At 41.3% G+C, this 16,835-nt stretch overlaps 1 protein-coding gene across 1 annotated transcript; it reads left to right on the forward strand.

The window, feature by feature from the left end:
* Window positions 1-314: 314 nt before the first annotated feature.
* On the forward strand, window positions 315-16,749 carry LOC124061463 (unconventional myosin-Va-like). Its single transcript, XM_046393286.1, has 40 exons — window positions 315-537; window positions 918-1,028; window positions 1,678-1,849; window positions 2,143-2,287; window positions 2,419-2,575; window positions 2,658-2,801; window positions 3,214-3,295; window positions 3,400-3,507; window positions 3,671-3,777; window positions 3,890-4,155; window positions 4,250-4,331; window positions 4,414-4,554; window positions 4,696-4,821; window positions 5,112-5,195; window positions 5,475-5,600; window positions 5,870-5,967; window positions 6,066-6,152; window positions 6,278-6,386; window positions 6,484-6,695; window positions 7,129-7,285; window positions 8,072-8,311; window positions 8,466-8,714; window positions 9,334-9,427; window positions 9,515-9,657; window positions 9,813-9,926; window positions 10,351-10,485; window positions 11,402-11,458; window positions 11,663-11,890; window positions 12,004-12,068; window positions 12,157-12,231; window positions 12,318-12,516; window positions 12,909-13,002; window positions 13,108-13,245; window positions 13,340-13,494; window positions 13,572-13,661; window positions 13,759-13,909; window positions 14,012-14,294; window positions 14,705-14,879; window positions 14,967-15,047; window positions 15,163-16,749. The coding sequence occupies exons 1-40, from the start codon at window positions 511-513 to the stop codon at window positions 15,313-15,315; spliced, it is 5,460 nt and encodes a 1,819-aa protein (XP_046249242.1). The 5' UTR covers window positions 315-510; the 3' UTR covers window positions 15,316-16,749.
* The last annotated feature ends 86 nt before the right edge of the window (window positions 16,750-16,835 follow it).

Here is a 16,835-nt window from a genome sequence, read left to right on the forward strand (position 1 = left end):
TCGGAATGATTCTTTGACCACGGATGTTGACACCACCTCAGCCTTCTCGTGTGGTTTAGTTCTAGATGGTGCACGATTATTTTTTGATCATTAGTTTCGCATAATTTCTGTAATAAAACACCTGAAAATAAAATCCTTATCAGATGGGGGACCCTTGGACAAAACCTTATCTGATGAGAGTCCGTGGACTATTTTGTGTCAGTTTGGGGTTTCCTTTACGTGGAAAAAATTATACATACATATGTTGGGAAGCAATGGTTTAGTTGACATGCGCGTCTTGGCCGCTGGGAGGCACGCAAGATGCGCGAGAGCAAAACGTGTCGGGGCACGCGCAGCTGACTGACAAGTGTTGCGGCAGCAGTTGAATGCTCCTTCCAGCTGAGCGCACTGAGCCCGGGAGAGGAGCTCGGAAAAGTTTTTAGCTCTGGCAGTCATTAAGAAGAAAAATGTTAAATGTTTTTTCTGCGGGTAGAGGAAGTTTCTGAAGGCTCACAGAGCGAACTGTAAGACATGGCAGCCTCTGAACTTTACTCCAAGGTAGGAATGACTTACTGGAATAAACGAGCCTGTCGGTTGTCAAGCTCATTCAACGGTTTTTCTCAAGCTAACATTAGTGAACTTGTCGTTAATTATGTCTGTCAAGAATGGCGTTTTACTCGCGGTAGACACTTTGAGAAGCGTACTGATCAACTCAACCCTTTCAAAACCAACATTTCTTACTTTTAAAAAAAATCTGTCACTTAAAATTCCCTCTATACGTCCTCGTTACACGCATGGCTTGCTCACTTCCAGTTAGCTCTCCTGCCATTCTCCAGAGGTACATGTCACTGCTGTGTTGCTGAAGTTTTGTAAAAGACTGTGTGCCTGTGAGTGCGGTGGTTGAAGGGCTCTGACCCGGTTTCCCCTCCGTCCATCAGTATGCCCGTGTATGGCTCCCAGATGCAGCTGAAGTGTGGAAGTCAGCAGAGCTTATCAAAGATTACACTCCTGGCGGCTTGACGCTGAGTCTGCAGCTGGATGATGGCACGGTGAGACAGGCAAATGCCACACACACACATAATCACACACAAAACACAAAAAGATAGAGGCACTGAGGTGGAAATGGGTGTGTGATGTTCTGTCAGAGAGCCAGGCTCATATTTCTCAGCAAAAATATTTGCAGTGGAGCCTCATGAATCTCTGGCTGCTGTGGATATTGGAGGCAGCTGTGATGTTTGGTAAATGCACATGGGCTCTCAGGCTCTCAGGCATAACAAACCACCTTTGCGTGCCCTTCTGTGTGAGTCTGCAAAGCGTTGTATGCAAGAGGCCAGTGTAATGTCCTGGGTCCACAATACTTGGACTGATGGGTAAAAATGTCTTCACAGCATAGCTGAAAGTTTTTTACTCAGTGCTGTTGCTACGCGCAGTTATGATGTCGAGTTTGGACATGCACTTCAAGTACGGAAATAAGGCTAGCTTATTATGAAGAGTGAACATGAACAAGCCAAGCCCTGTGTTTTCTAGATGGCTTTAACAAGAAGTATTACAACTGGTTCTGAAGAGTTTTGTACTTAACCTTCTATTTTTACTTGTTTTTTCTCCTATTTATATGTTATTCTGAAACAAAAGCAATTCAGTATCTTCAGGCTCATACTGTAGGTATTTACAGCCAACTTGTTGTGTTTTTTTTTCTAGAAGGTGGAATACAAAATAGACCCACAAACCAACAACCTGCCGCCACTAAGAAATCCTAACATCCTGGTGGGGGAAAATGACCTCACAGCTCTCAGCTACCTCCACGAGCCTGCAGTGCTACATAACCTTAAAGTGCGCTTTGTGGACTCTAAGTTGATCTACACATACTGTGGTAATGAGCTTCATCTCCTTTGACTCACGGTATCACTGTCACTGTAGACTTTGGAGCCCTGCTCACCGTACAGTCTGACATAATCTACAGTACATTATGCTGATTATTGTGGCACAGGCTGCTCTTAAAGGAACACACGCAAAAATGTATTACCTGAAATGGGGATAAGTAACACACACAAAACAGCTACATTCAAAGTGCACTGTTTGCTTATTTGAATCCATGTCAGGTAACATAAGTTTATGTTGTTTTAAGTAAGTCTAACTGAGAATCTTTCTCCTTGTGGAATTAAGGAATTGTCCTGGTTGCCATCAATCCTTACGAGAGCCTGCCTATCTATGAAACTGACATAATCAATGCCTACAGCGGGCAGAACATGGGAGACATGGACCCCCATATATTTGCAGTGGCAGAGGAAGCATACAAACAGATGGCCAGGTTTTGTACCCTCCACCTACACTTCATTTCACATTTTAAAACCATTGAAATGCCAATTTTCCTTTAAACTGATGCTCAAAATTTGTTTTGGCTGGTATTTGGTCTGTATGTCATCACATCTGTTCACACAGAGATGAACGAAACCAGTCCATCATAGTGAGTGGTGAGTCAGGAGCTGGCAAAACTGTCTCTGCTAAGTACACTATGCGTTACTTTGCCACGGTCAGCTGCTCCTCTGGTGAGGCCAATGTTGAGGAGAGAGTCCTCGCCTCCAGTCCCATTATGGAGGTAACGCTATTGCTGTAGAGATATTAAGAGATTTTATAAAAATGACAAGTGTTACTGAAAGCCTTCTGTGTGTTTCTTCTAGGCCCTTGGGAATGCCAAGACAACAAGGAATGACAACAGCAGCCGCTTTGGGAAGTATATTGAGATTGGGTTTGATAAGAAGCATTGTATTGTTGGAGCTAACATGAGAACCTACTTACTTGAAAAGTCTAGAGTTGTGTTTCAGGTAAATCTCATTGGTATGGATTTTTTTTGCATGTCTTTAGATGACTACTCTTATTGTCTGGTTGTGGCCTTTCCTATCTTTCTATGTAATGTGTTTTGTCATCGCAGTTAATTGATTTAAAATGCTCTCATGTTCTTGCAACATGTAACATGTGTATTTTAGCTGCGTAATAGCAAACAGCATGAACATCAGGCAATTTTGCCAGTCTGGCCCATGACTCAGAAGGACAGCAACACATTGGGTTTTGTTAAGCAATTGTCTCTGGTTTGATAGTTTTAGTGTTTTCAAGCCCAGGTTTAGCAATGTGCTTGCAGTTCATGCATGCTGCTACAGTTCTAAGAGCCGTCTAATTTAAAGAATGTGTTTGCAGTACTCGTGTATTTTATGTGGTGATTATGTGTGCTTCTTTTAGGCCCTTGGAGAGAGGAACTACCACATATTCTACCAGCTGTGTGCCTCTGCTCATTTACCAGAGTTCAAAACCTTCAAGTTAGGTATGAGTGTCACAAAAATATCAGTTGTCATTTTAACAGGATTTAAAAAACAATTTAAAAAAAGCAGGTGTAACAAATGGTTTTTATGTGATTAATGTTTGAAGGTTGTGCAGATGACTTCCACTGTACGAACCAGGGTCAAAGCCCTGTCATAGACGGAGTGGACGATGCCAAAGAAATGTGCAACACCAGGAGGGCTTTTTCGCTGTTAGGTGAGTGCTGGATGCATTTCATTGAATGGACAGTACTGTAAATGTTTTTGTTTATGGATTGCCTGGTGGGGATAGGCGGAAGAGCGGTATAGAAAATGGGTGGATGGATTGCCTGGTGTGTTTGATCATCATGCATCGTTTTACTATTCTGTTTTCATTGTAGGAATTAATGAGCGTGATCAAATGGCAATTTACCAAATTCTGGCGGCTATTCTCCATCTTAGCAATGTGGAAGTGAAAGATCAGTCAGCAGACAGATGCAGCATCTTGGTAAACACTGACACAACAAGACAGAATTTTGTCTTGCATATGTGTTTAATTTTATAATATCATTATGTCGTATTGAGGATTTGTAGATCTTAATCTGTTAATGTATTTGCAGCCAGATCATGTCCACCTGATGGTATTTTGTGAGTTGATGGGGGTGCCTTGTGAAGAAATGGCCCACTGGTTATGTCACAGGAAACTCAAGACGACCACAGAGACCTATGTCAAATCGGTCTCCAAAATGAACGCAGTCAATGGCAGAGATGCCCTAGCCAAACACATCTATGCCAGACTCTTCAGCTGGGTTGTCCTCAGTATTAACAGCGCTTTGAAATCTGCTGTGAATCAACACTCTTTCATTGGTGTGCTTGACATTTACGGGTAGGCCTTTTATCTCCAGGTTTCTGGTTGAACAATTTATGTTCCTTAGATGATGAGCCATGATGTTTTAACTTCATCCTCTATTTTTACTCAGGTTTGAGACATTCGATGTCAACAGCTTTGAACAGTTTTGCATCAATTACGCCAATGAAAAGCTTCAACAACAGTTCAACCAGGTTTGTGTCTTTTCCTGCTCCACACACTCATTTTGTAGTCAAAATGTGCATGTAAATCATTTTCAGCTGTCACTCTCTCCAGCACGTCTTCAAGCTGGAGCAGGAGGAGTACATGAAAGAGGAGATCCCCTGGACATTGATTGACTTCTATGACAACCAGCCATGCATTAATCTCATTGAGGCTAAGCTGGGTGTCTTGGACCTTCTGGATGAAGAGTGCAAGGTAAAATGCCATTTTTACATTTTCTTTCCCACTTAAATTCAGTTGAACTACTTTCCAAGGGAGAAATCTCCACCACACCAATTCGGAGGTTATGAGTAAGTCCATGACTAACTGATGTGTCAGCTCTTCCTCTTTCCATAGATGCCCAAAGGCTCTGATGACACATGGGCTCAGAAACTGTACAACACCCTCCTGAAGCAGAATGCTCACTTTGATAAACCCAGGTTATCAAACAGAGCATTCATCATTCACCACTTTGCAGACAAGGTGAAACAAAGTTGTATGTCTCATGCAGAGGTGGGGTTGCGTCCCAGTGGTCATCAGATGGATGAATGACACACGTTTTTGAACCAGTTTGAGCATCAAGAGAGTCAAATGTGAAGTTTTTTTTTCTTTCCTTACCTGCAGAGTCAGACTTCTGTTCCTTCAGCACAAAATGTCTGATAATTCTGTTTGTAACAGCAATTCTAACCAGTCTGCTTAAAATTCTGAATGATGAAAATGACCTTTACTCTTTTAGTCAAAGTACACTGTGTGACTTGTTTTTTTGTGCTTAGGTGGAGTACCAGTGTGAGGGTTTCCTGGAGAAAAACAAAGACACAGTCAATGAAGAGCAGATAAATGTACTGAAAAATAGCAAGGTAAAAGAGTTTATAACCCAGTTAGTATATTTTCACTTCCCTAGTTCTTCCCCTCTCTTTGTGGAGGTGAATGTTAACACCTCCTCATCTAAAAGCAAACTATAAACTATATTTTGTGTTGCAAGTCCCTGGGCACACACCCTAATTGTTCAGCTTTAACTATTGGAGGAAATAGGAACTTTTTTTTTTTTTAAGTTTCAGATTGAAAACACTGCCATCTGCTGTTCAATGATAACTTTGTATTTTGTTGCTTTGATCTCTGAAAAAAAATGTTTTCAGCTTGATTTGCTGCTGAAGCTGTTTGAGGATGACGAGAAGTCACAGAGTTCAACTAACAAGCGCACCAGTACCAGTGGAAAGGCTGGTCAGGCTCACAGGGACCATAAGAAGACTGTTGGCCTGCAGGTGAGAGCACAGGCAACATGACATTTAGTGGTGTGGGATACCTTGTCGTGCAGTTCTCACCATCATGAAAAACAGGAGAAATGCCTATTTAAAGAGTTTGTGGAGGAATAATGTTTTGTTTTTTTATTTCCAGATGGTCTGGTTTATTTGCCTTTAAGGAATTCATTTCATCTTTAAGTGACATTTAAATTGAATGTTCAAGGACATTTTTAAAGTTTATAGATTTCCATACTTACTCATCAATCGAGGATTTATTATTATCTGCTCAGTTTCGACAGTCTCTACATTTGCTGATGGACACACTGAATGCGACGACTCCTCACTACGTGCGCTGCATCAAGCCAAACGACCATAAAGCGTCGTTCATGTGAGGAAAATCGTTTCGCTCTCCCGTTTCATGCAGTTATCGCAGCAAGCACCGACGAATGAGTAGTTTGTTCATTTTGTACGTTCTCTTTCATAAAGTTTCGACCCTGTGAGGGCAATGCAGCAGCTTCGAGCTTGTGGCATCCTGGAAACCATCCGGATCTCAGCAGCAGGCTTCCCATCTAGGTAGAATATCAGCAACCATGTCTCGTGTAGAGGACGTGGCCAAGGACAATTGTGCTCTACTATATGTTTCTAAATTCATCTAAAAATTATACATTCAACTTGTCTTATTCATATGAATATTGTAGATGGACCTACCAGGAATTCTTTAGCCGTTATCGGGTCCTCATGAAGCAAAAGGATGTACTTCCTGATAGAAAACAAACCTGCAAAAATCTTATGGAACAACTTGTAAAGGTATGTCTGAACTGTATAAAAGCATTACCATAATGTCAAGAATAAATGTAACCATAGAATGTGGAATATATTGCTGTGTATTCTGTTTTTCTTCCAGGACCCAGATAAGTATCAGTTTGGAAAAAACAAGATCTTCTTCAGGGCTGGTCAGGTGGCTTACCTGGAGAAGCTGCGTTCTGACAAGCTGCGTATGGCTTGCGTCCGCATTCAGAAGACTATCCGCTGCTGGCTGGCCCGCAAAAAGTACCTGAGGATGAGAGAATCTGCTGTCACCGTACAGAGATATGTACGGGGTCACCAGGCACGCAGGTGAGTGAATATGTTAAGAAGAAGAAGAATCAGCTTTATTGACAGTATATATATTTTTACATACACACACTGAATTTGTCTTCTGCATTTGACCCATCCTTAGTTGAACACATGCAACACCTGACAAATTACACACAGTGAAACACACACAGGAGCAGTGGGCAGCATCAAGCGCCTGGGGGTTAACAAATTGGGGGTTAAGTGCCTTGCTCAAGGGTACATCAGCTGGCTAATGAAGTGGGGGGAGCATATTTAGCATTAATCACTCCAACACACCCAAATTTTTCCTGCCTGTCCGGTGGTGGAATCGAACCAGTGATCCTCCAATCACAAGCCGCTTCTCCAACCTCTAGCCGTTAAACAGCAATAGAATAAAAGTGTGCTGCTCTCAAATATTTCTTACCCTTTTTTTTTTTCTTTTTTTCTTTTGCAGTTATGTAAAGTTCCTGCGAAGAACCAGAGCAGCTGTGGTCATTCAGCAGAACGTGCGAATGTGGGCGACCAGGAGACGCTACCAGCAGCAACGCACTGCAGCTATCGCTATTCAGTGCTTCTTGAGGGCCTACATGGCTAGAAAGCAGTACTATAAGGTAATGTCATGCTCGATAAAAGGTTTATGGCCCGTAGAATAACTCCACACTAGTAAGCATTCCAGAAAGCAATACCAATATCTGTTTGTGATTTCAGTTTGCGTATTTTTTGTAGTATGTTTTGTTTCAAAAGGTTTTAAAGGTAACTTTCTCAACCCATAAAGGAACTTTGTAATTGAATATAAGAATTGCTAAAATTTCATAGGTGCGACCAAGAAAACAGGAATTTGTGTGTCTTGAATATAACATTAGAAGTTCCCAGCTCAAAGGAGGCCCACATGGAGCCCCCAGACATCCCAACAGTTTTGAAGAAGTGAGGTCTTGTTGCAGCAGCGATTGTTTTGCACTTGTTAAACCTTAATTGTTCTGCAGGACTCTTAATCATTAACTCATATGAATAGCATGTACAATATTTATACTAAATTTGTTGGTCTCATTTACACTTTTTAATTAATTCATTTGTTGTTCAGAAATTATACCCACAATTTAATTGGAATTGCGTTGATCAGCAGTGTGAGTTCCTATATATAGATATAAAGTCATTCACACACACTGCAACAGAAAATAAACTCACATTTCGAATGTTGACTTTTCAAACTGTGAAGTGCCCTCAACAGCAGTGCAAGAACAAAACACATGATATTAATTTTAGTTATTTTATAAAAAGCTGCATTAGCACTTCACACAGCCCTTTGATTTTCACTTCATCTTAATACTTATTGTCAGTCTTGGCATTACAACTTCACATGCAAAAATGATTTTTTTTTTATGTTTTTCTTTTCACAGCTGATGTTTGAGCAAAAGGCTGTGGTCATCCAGAGATGTGTGAGGGGCTGGATAGCTAGACAGCATTACAGACGAACCGTGGCAGCCATCATCCTGCTGCAGAGCTGTGTACGCCGCATGAGGGCCAAGAAGGAATTAAAGAAACTGAAGGTGGAGGCCCGTTCTGTGGAGCACTTCAAGAAGCTCAATGTTGGCATGGAGAACAAGATTATGCAGTTGCAGCACAAGATAAATGAGCAGGTGAGTATTGTGTGCCTAGTATCTGTGTTAGATAGTTGTTTACTCTGGAACCCACCATAAGCTGTTATAGGAGAAACATCGGGTGAATGGGAGTTGTCGTATCACATGCAGGGAGTTGTCGTATCACATGTGTGTGTATCCCCCACCCCTGCAGCACAGAGAAAACAGAGAGCTCAGTGAGAGGCTGAATGTCTTGGAGAAGGCCCTCTCTGTGGAGAAAGAGAAACAGACCAGAGAGATCAAAAACCTACAGAGATCAGAGCAGGAGGCCAGAGCCAAGGCAGAGACACTTCCCTCGCTGCTGGAACAGCTCTCATTCCTTCAGCACGAGCTGGAAAACACCCGCAGAGAGAAAGAAGACCTGGAAGAGCAGACCAAAGTCTACAAGGAGCAGACACATCAGGTAGGCCTGCTACACTTGATCTAAATGTGTCCACCTTGACTGCATGGCAACTTTACTAGAATTTTCTGCGTAGTGCTGTTTCTTTAACTGTCTGGGATGATAATAGGTGGAATTAATGACTTAGCATTGGTGGTGATACATAAATACTGTCAGTGACATTGAGTTAGTCAAGTTCTGTTAATCTTTTATCATTTAAATGTTGTTCTCATGAATTTCTGTCTTAAGATAAGATAATCCTTTGTTAGTCCCATAACTGGGAAATTACAGTGTTACAGCAGCAAACAGGATATAGAGGGTGCAGAGCATGCAAGGATAAGGGAAGGAAGAGCATTCAAAAAGAATAAATACACAGGAAACAAGTACCTGCAGCTGTACACAGTACAAAAAAGAAAAAGACTATTCACACTAGAGTCCCTCAAGTTATGATTAGTGGATGGATTGATTATTGTACCGATTTGTTTCAGGAAGACTAAGTATGTATGTATGTATGTACTGATCCTAGTAGTAGTGTTACATGAGTAAGGATTATTGCACAATTGAGATTCTTGTGGAGTTTGCATGTTCTGCCTGTGCCTGCGTGGGTTTTTCATCTCTGCCAATTTCCTCCTCTCGCACTCAGGTGGTAGAAGAGCTTAATAGGAAGAACAGTTTGTTGAACAGTGAAAAGGATGAACTGAACAAACTAATCCTGGAACAAACCCAGCAGTTAACAGGTACTGAGCGGTTCAACTCAAATCTACACCACCATAAGTCACACCTTTGTTTATAATGTATCGATAAATGAAACTGTTTTGTTTCAGATATTAAAACCAACATTGAGAACACAAAACAGATGGAGGAGGACTTAACTGAAGAACGTTCTCGCTACCAAAGTCTGTTGAGTGAACACCTGCGTCTGGAGGAACAGCATAGAGACCTGAAGGAAGAAATTAATCTCAGAACTGTGAGGAAAGCTTCAGCGTTGACATAGTTGTTATTTAATACATCTTGAGTGTACAGAAACTAGTCACCTTTACCCTGACAGGACGAGTTTAGTTCGGGCTAGTTACTCGGGCTGGTCCTTCTTTAACATGTTTGTTTCTCCTCACACCTAACCAGAGTTTAAGCAAATCTGGTCTCGAGAGGACAGACTCCAGCTACAGCAGTAACTCATCTGAGTTCAGTCAGAGCTTAGGCTCTACTGAAGGAGACAACAGCTCTATACAAACAGAGGTAACGTAGAAAGCTACACAATATTATGCTGCATTGTCAGAACTGTAATGACATGTTGTGATTTTCCCGTGTGCCTAAGGGTGGCTTTAAAACATTTTAATTTTCTCTTCTGACCAGGAATAGAAGCTGTGTGTTGTCAACAAAGTCAATTACAAGAAAGTCTAGTTTTGTGTTTGTCATTGTGGAAAAATTGGTGTACCGGTAATCTACAAACTAGAGCAGCTTTACGGAGGTGTCAGTTACTATATTTCCATAATAATCTGGACTCACATATCTTCTTTTATAGTTGTATAAAGTAGGGACTTTAGTATTTTGAATAGCTGTGGCCTTTTTCTGGTCTTGTCTGTGTTATAATCCCATTAGTGCAGCATTCTTGCTGGTTTATGAAGAGATTCATCAACAAATGCTTGCTGTGTTTTGTTAGGATGAGACCCAGTCGACAGTGGACCTGCCAGTCCTCCTGAAGCTCCAGAGAAGAGTGAAGGAGCTGGAGCAGGACAAACAGTCGCTGTGGCAGCTGCTGGACAAGAAAGAAGAAACCCAACAACAAAAGGCAAAAGTATGGGCTGAAACACCACTCTTGTTTGTTAATGTCAAACGAAAAAAATAATCCTAAATGTGAAGCAGAGGTTTTGTACAGAAGCTCTGAGAGACAAGTGAGAAAAAAATATGGCAATTTATTTTCTAAGTCTGAGCTAAATTGGTTTCTCTTCGGTGTTTATGCCTTCTGAAGAGGTGAAAAAAGTTTTGCCAGAGTAATTAAGTTTTTTCATCGATTTTTACCAAGATCATTTTTGTTAATTATTCTTTTTTTTTCATCTGCACAACCAGGGGAAAGTTTTGGCTGGAGACTTTTTGTCTTTGGTCTTTTTTTTTCCTCATTATTTATTATTGTAGTACTGGTTTTGGCCACAAGAGGGTGAAAGAGTTCATAGCATTATCCCAGATCCGTCTGCTTTCACCTGTAAAAACTGTCTTATGCCTTTGTGTCAGTGATAGCCGTGGCCACAGGGATTATGTTTTTGGATTGTCTGTCCGTCCTTCTCATGAACTCGATATCTCAGCAATGCAGTGATGGAATTTCTTCAGATCTGGCACAAATGTCCACTTGGACTCCAGCATGAACTGATAAGGTTCGGGGTTTTATATTTAGAAGATATATCCTAAGCATCAGCTTCACTGTGACTTCGTAATGTTTTGTTAAACACTTTTCTGGCCATGATTCAATGTCATAAGATTGTGACCATATTTCACATTTGGTCAGACACTGAACTGGTAACTCTGATCTTTGGTCTACCCTTGAAGCATGTCAGTTCACCAAGAACTACTACAAAACACAGGAGGGAAAACCGTTCAGACTTAAAATTGGATCACCAACTTTGTGTTTTCTGTCAGGGCTTCCAGAGTTTTTGATCAAGAGGCTATTAGTTATTTCTTGGATGATGTATACATTATTTGTATGTTTCTCTGAAAAGGAAGCAGAAGAACAGAGAACTTCAGGCAGAGCAGAACTGGACTTGGAAAGACTGAAGGTACAACTTGGTCATGTACAAGTACTTGGATTCAAGCAAGATCTCTTCCAAAATCCCCAAAAATGCCATGTTGAGAAGTCATTTCATTAATGTGTCTTTCAATTATAACTCATATTAGTAGTGAAATAGTGGATGGTGAATAGAGAGGAAAATTAATTCATACATGTTTTATGTGGTTATGTTTCCCTGAACATCTTAATGCAGCGGCAAGAGCTGGAGGCCGACAACAAGAAGTTGAAGAAGGATCTGAATGAGCTTCGGAAGTCTCTGACCAATGAGAGCGGTGAAATGATGCCCCCTGCCCCTGGCTCTCTGCCCTACAGCATCCTGCTGGAGCAACTCAGTTCTTCCACTGAGGAGCTGGAGATGCGAAAGGAGGAAGTGCTGCTCCTCAGATCACATATGGTCCGCCAAGAGGCTCTTAAACATAAAGTGAGAGAATAAATTAAATTGTTACATTTATTACATTCATATTTGTATTCAGTATTTTGTACTCAGTGATCAGACATCTGACAGTACCTAAATCTAACTAAATTGAACTGTAGGACTCTGCACTCGGTGAAGGTGTGAAATTAGACCTTGAAATTCCCTCATTTCAAGATGTTGACAGGTAAGACCAGGTGGCTCCCACTCCAGTTTGAATCAGAATCAGATTGTACAGTGAGATGTATTTTAAATTCTCCAATGCTGTTCCTCAGATCTGCTGACATCCATACACTGAATGAAGATGGAGAGCTGTGGTTGGCTTATGAAGGCTTGAAAGAGACCAACAGGTAGTGAAATAATATTCTGTGGTTGGTTGATGCATTGAAGCACTTTCATGGCACGTGGAAATGAATCCTATCCGTCCATCCTCCAGACTTCTGGAGTGCCAGATGCAGGAGCAGGAGCGCATTCACAGTGAGAAGTATAAGAAGCTGCTTGAGGAGGTGAACAAGTTGAAGAATGAAAAGGAGCAACAGCAGAAGCTGCTGGCCCAGAGCCTCCTCCTGTCTGAAGATGCCCGCATTGAGGCGAGCCTGAAGCATGAGATCACACGGCTCACCAGTGAGAACCTGGTGGGTCTGGACAATCTGTCGCCCTGTTTTTGTTTTTTTTTTTAAATCAATTATTATGACTATATAGTTATTTTTACAATGCAGAGCTGCTTAAAAATAATACTGGATCTTTACTTTTCTAAGGATCCTCATATGATTTACTTTCTCAAATGAGATTCAGCGTATCGTCCACTGAATGTACTGTACATTTGTTTGCATGTTTCACCAACATATAAACAAATATACAGTAATATAAATATCACAGGAGAGTGTTTTAACAAGACATTTTTCTACTGGGGGAAAAAGGACTCTCATCATGTTGCTATTTACAGACGTTTCAGAGTGATGATCATTTTTATGTGTCCATTCCAGGATGTCCTCACATTAATCTAGTATGTTTACTAACATGTTAGGAACTCATGGAGCAGCAAGAGAAACAAGACAAAACCATCCGCAAGCTAAAAAAACAACTCAAAGTTTATGTCAGAAAAGTTGAAGATTTTGAAGGTAATCACCTGCCGCCGACTTGTCCATACAGTATTTCTCCTATGTGACATTAGCACGGTGTTAATACTGTGATCTTTTTATTGATCGTGTCTCTGTCATGTTTAGCAAATGCTCACCAAAAGAGCAGTGTGACTCACACTCCTATGAGAGCGGTGAACATCACCCGCAAGGACAAAGAGTACCGAGGCATGTTGGAGTTCAGGACGGGTGACGAGAGCCGCCTCCTTAAGAATGTGGTCGCAGGTGTGTTCAGTCTGTGCTGCTCAAGCAATTGCATGCAAAAGTTTCTCATAGACAGATTATCATGATATATGTATCATGTTTGAAATCTTCTTAGATCTGAAGCCTCGTGGGGTAGCAGTCAGCTTCATTCCCGGACTTCCTGCCTACATCATCTTCATGTGCGTACGATATGCAGACAGCGTGAACGACGATCAGCGAGTCAGCGCTCTGCTCAATTCCACCATCAGCAGCATCAAAGGTGTCATTAAGGTGTGGTATATAACTTTGATCTCTGGAGATAAAGTGACTTGTTTTATTTTGAATTAATTGTCACACTGTTTCTTTAGAGGAGGGGAAATGATTTTGAAGTGGTGTCTTTCTGGCTGGCCAATACCTGCAGATTGATGCACTGTCTGAAGCAGTACAGTGGAGACGAGGTAAGCTTGAGAAGGTTTTTTGTGCCAAAGTTATGTTTACTGTAGTACATTTCCCTTAAGTAACCCTGGATGTCTGTCCGACTTGTTTGTAACGTAGGTCAGCGTGAGACACAACACCCCAAAGCAGAATGAGCACTGCTTAATCAATTTTGAACTGTCAGAGTACCAGCAGCTTTTGAGTGATCTCGCCATCCAAATTTACCGCCAGCTCATCAAATGTGTCGAGGACATCCTGCAGCCCCTGATTGGTGAGGAGACACAATCCCAACTTAGATGCCGTTTTCCAGAAGGCTGACCTTAGTGGAACAGCCTGAAATTTATTTTTCCCTTTATTTGTGTCTAATGTGTAGTGGCGAGCATGCTGGACCCTGAGGCAGTCCATGGTGTTTTGGGATCCAAACCAACAGGCCTGAGGAAGAGAAGCACCAGTTTCCCAGAAGAGGGGGCTGTGACTGTGGAAGTCCTCCTGCAGCGTCTTAGCCACTTTTACACCACCATGACTCAGCATGGGATGGACTTAGACCTCATTAAACAGGTGGTCAGGCAGCAGTATTACATCATCTGCGCAGTCACACTCAACCACCTGCTGCTGCGGAAAGACATGTGCTCGTGGAGCAAAGGCCTGCAGATCAGGTGCTGTGTGGAATGGTTATTCACCCTATTATACTCTATGCAATTAGGTTACAGAGGCAGAAGAGTTTGGACTGAGATGTGTCAGTCTGTGCCTTTTATCACACAGTCTTTCTCAAGCAATATCTCAGACAATTGCTGATTGAAACTGCAGTTTATTCTATTTTTTTTCCTCAGTAACTTATTACAATTACATTTATTTTGTAATTTAACTATGTAAGGACACTGCATGTAACAAGTTACTTCCCAGCACTGCAGATCTTGGACACTTGCAGTAAGTAGTTTTATTTGGCAGACCACAACCAGTGTTTGTATCCAGCATCGACTGTTACTCTAGTTTGGAAGAGCAGATGTCAGGTTGGATCTTGCTGGTCGGTCCTGTAGTTCAGTCTGAATTGTTTGTCTGGCATCAGGTACAACGTTTGGCAGCTGCAGGAGTGGCTGACGGAGAGGGAGCTGGCAACCTGTGATGCCAAGGAGACTCTGGAGCCTCTTGTACAGGCTGCTCAGCTCCTGCAGATCAACAAGAAGACTGAGGCGGACGCAGAAACTATTTGCAACATGTGCACTGCCCTCACCACAGCACAGGTTCGTCATCAGTAAATGTTCAGCCTTCTTAATCTGTAGGCATGAGAGGTTGCTGGTGCTGTGATCATTGTTTGTTTGTCTCAGCAGATTGTGAAACTGTTGACCTTGTACACCCCAGTGATTGAATTTGAAGAGCGAGTGTCAACCGATTTCATTTCCACTATTAAAGTGAGTAGATGGCAAGTTTTGAGTGTGAGCCAGAATTCGATGGTCCTTTATTCTCAGTCTTGCCTCTTCTTTCACTTTATCTGCATTTTTGTTTGTTTTTTTTTACACATTTCAGAACATTTTGAAAGACAGAGCTGAGTCATCCACCTTGATGATGGATGCCAAGAAGATCTTCTCCGTCACCCTTGTCTTCACACCCTCCTCCGTGGCTCTGGAGACCATCCAGATCCCTGCCAGCCTCAACCTGGGCTTCCTTGCCCGCATCTAGACCTGTGCCCTCCAACACTTCATTTTCTTACTTCTTTTTACTGAAGTAATAACATTCAAGCGTCTTTTTAAACAATGTCTGTACCAGTTGTCATGTTTTCACTATCACTGAATATTTGTAATACTGCAGCAGAGGTTGTTTACATGTATTTGTGTGTTACTTTCTCAGTACTGCATAGCCAAAGACATAACTCCAAACAGTGAATCTGCAAAAAAGTCTTTTAAAGGTCATTCCTCCTGATGTATTGTTGATACAGTTGTTAAAAGTATTTTGTGAATTCCTGCATTTAGTAATATATTCATGGGAAAGATTTCTTTCTCATAATATCTATACTTAAGTAAGGAAATATGACTGCAGCATCTACAAGTTAGCATTTTCCTGTTACTGGGATAGATATCCTGATAACTCTGAATTGGAGTGATTCCATGGAAACACATAAAACAAAGACTAACCATGAGCAATATTTAAAATATGAATTTGCTTCTGCTTTAAATGTTGAAAATGTCATGAGATGATATTCAGTTTTATTGCCGTAACTTTATATTTCTGTAACTGCTGATAATGAGTGATGTTACGTATGTCGGGACAAGGTGAAGGAGCAGGAAGTGACTGAAGTAGGCTATGTATTTAACCAGTCTTAATGTTTTTCTGGCAAATTAAAGGCTGGCTTTTCAGTAAGTACTTAAAGATACTGTACAAAGAATTTCATTGCTCCTTGAGGTATTATGAATCTTGTATCTCTTAAAGAAGGTCCCCCAAGAAAATGTGGAGTATTTTAATTATTTTACTATTTTACTTACTTTCTGGACATTAGTTTGCACAGCATTGTAATACACATATAATAAGGTGTAAAAATGTTATGTTATGTTTTTGGAAAAGTGTGGGGATCTCTGAATTGATTTTGGATGTACAGCTGTACTGTACTGGTGTCCTACCTGGACCCTCACCGTGCTGTGCTGCTTCAGGTTGTTGTTTTTCATCCTCCCACATTCATACTTGCTTTGTATTTGCAAATACTTAACGTGTAAAAATTCGTAAATAATTAATCTCTTGGTTCAAAGCTTCTCCGCTGTGCACACCAGGAATGTTGTTTCTTTGTAGGCATTTATTCCCTTTGTTTTCAAAATTTTGATACTGTGTTTAGTAGAAGGTTGTGAAATATTTACTTTTTTTTTTTTTAAAGACAAATTTAGTTTGTGGTAAAGCATGAATGCCTTCACGTATGATGAGGTGACTGAGGTCTGCATCCGGTTTCTTTTGTTGTCACAATCCTTGATCAAACCAGCAACACCCACTCCGCCAGTCACTGTCACAAGACGGGAGGGCGGAGTCAAAATCCGCAGCAGGTGAGCAAGTCAAGTAGGAAGACACGAGACAAACCTGTCGTGTGAGTGATGAGGCTTTCAGAATAAAAGCGCCATGTTTGTCACTTTCTGTTTGCGTTCTCAAACAGCACCGTTTTTATAACTTTCTGGCTTGTGACCTCCCAAAATTAAACAATTTATTCCTCGTTCCTTTTA

This window comes from Scatophagus argus, chromosome 7 (genome assembly GCF_020382885.2).
Source record: "Scatophagus argus isolate fScaArg1 chromosome 7, fScaArg1.pri, whole genome shotgun sequence".
In the NCBI taxonomy this organism is placed as follows: Eukaryota; Metazoa; Chordata; class Actinopteri; family Scatophagidae; genus Scatophagus; species Scatophagus argus.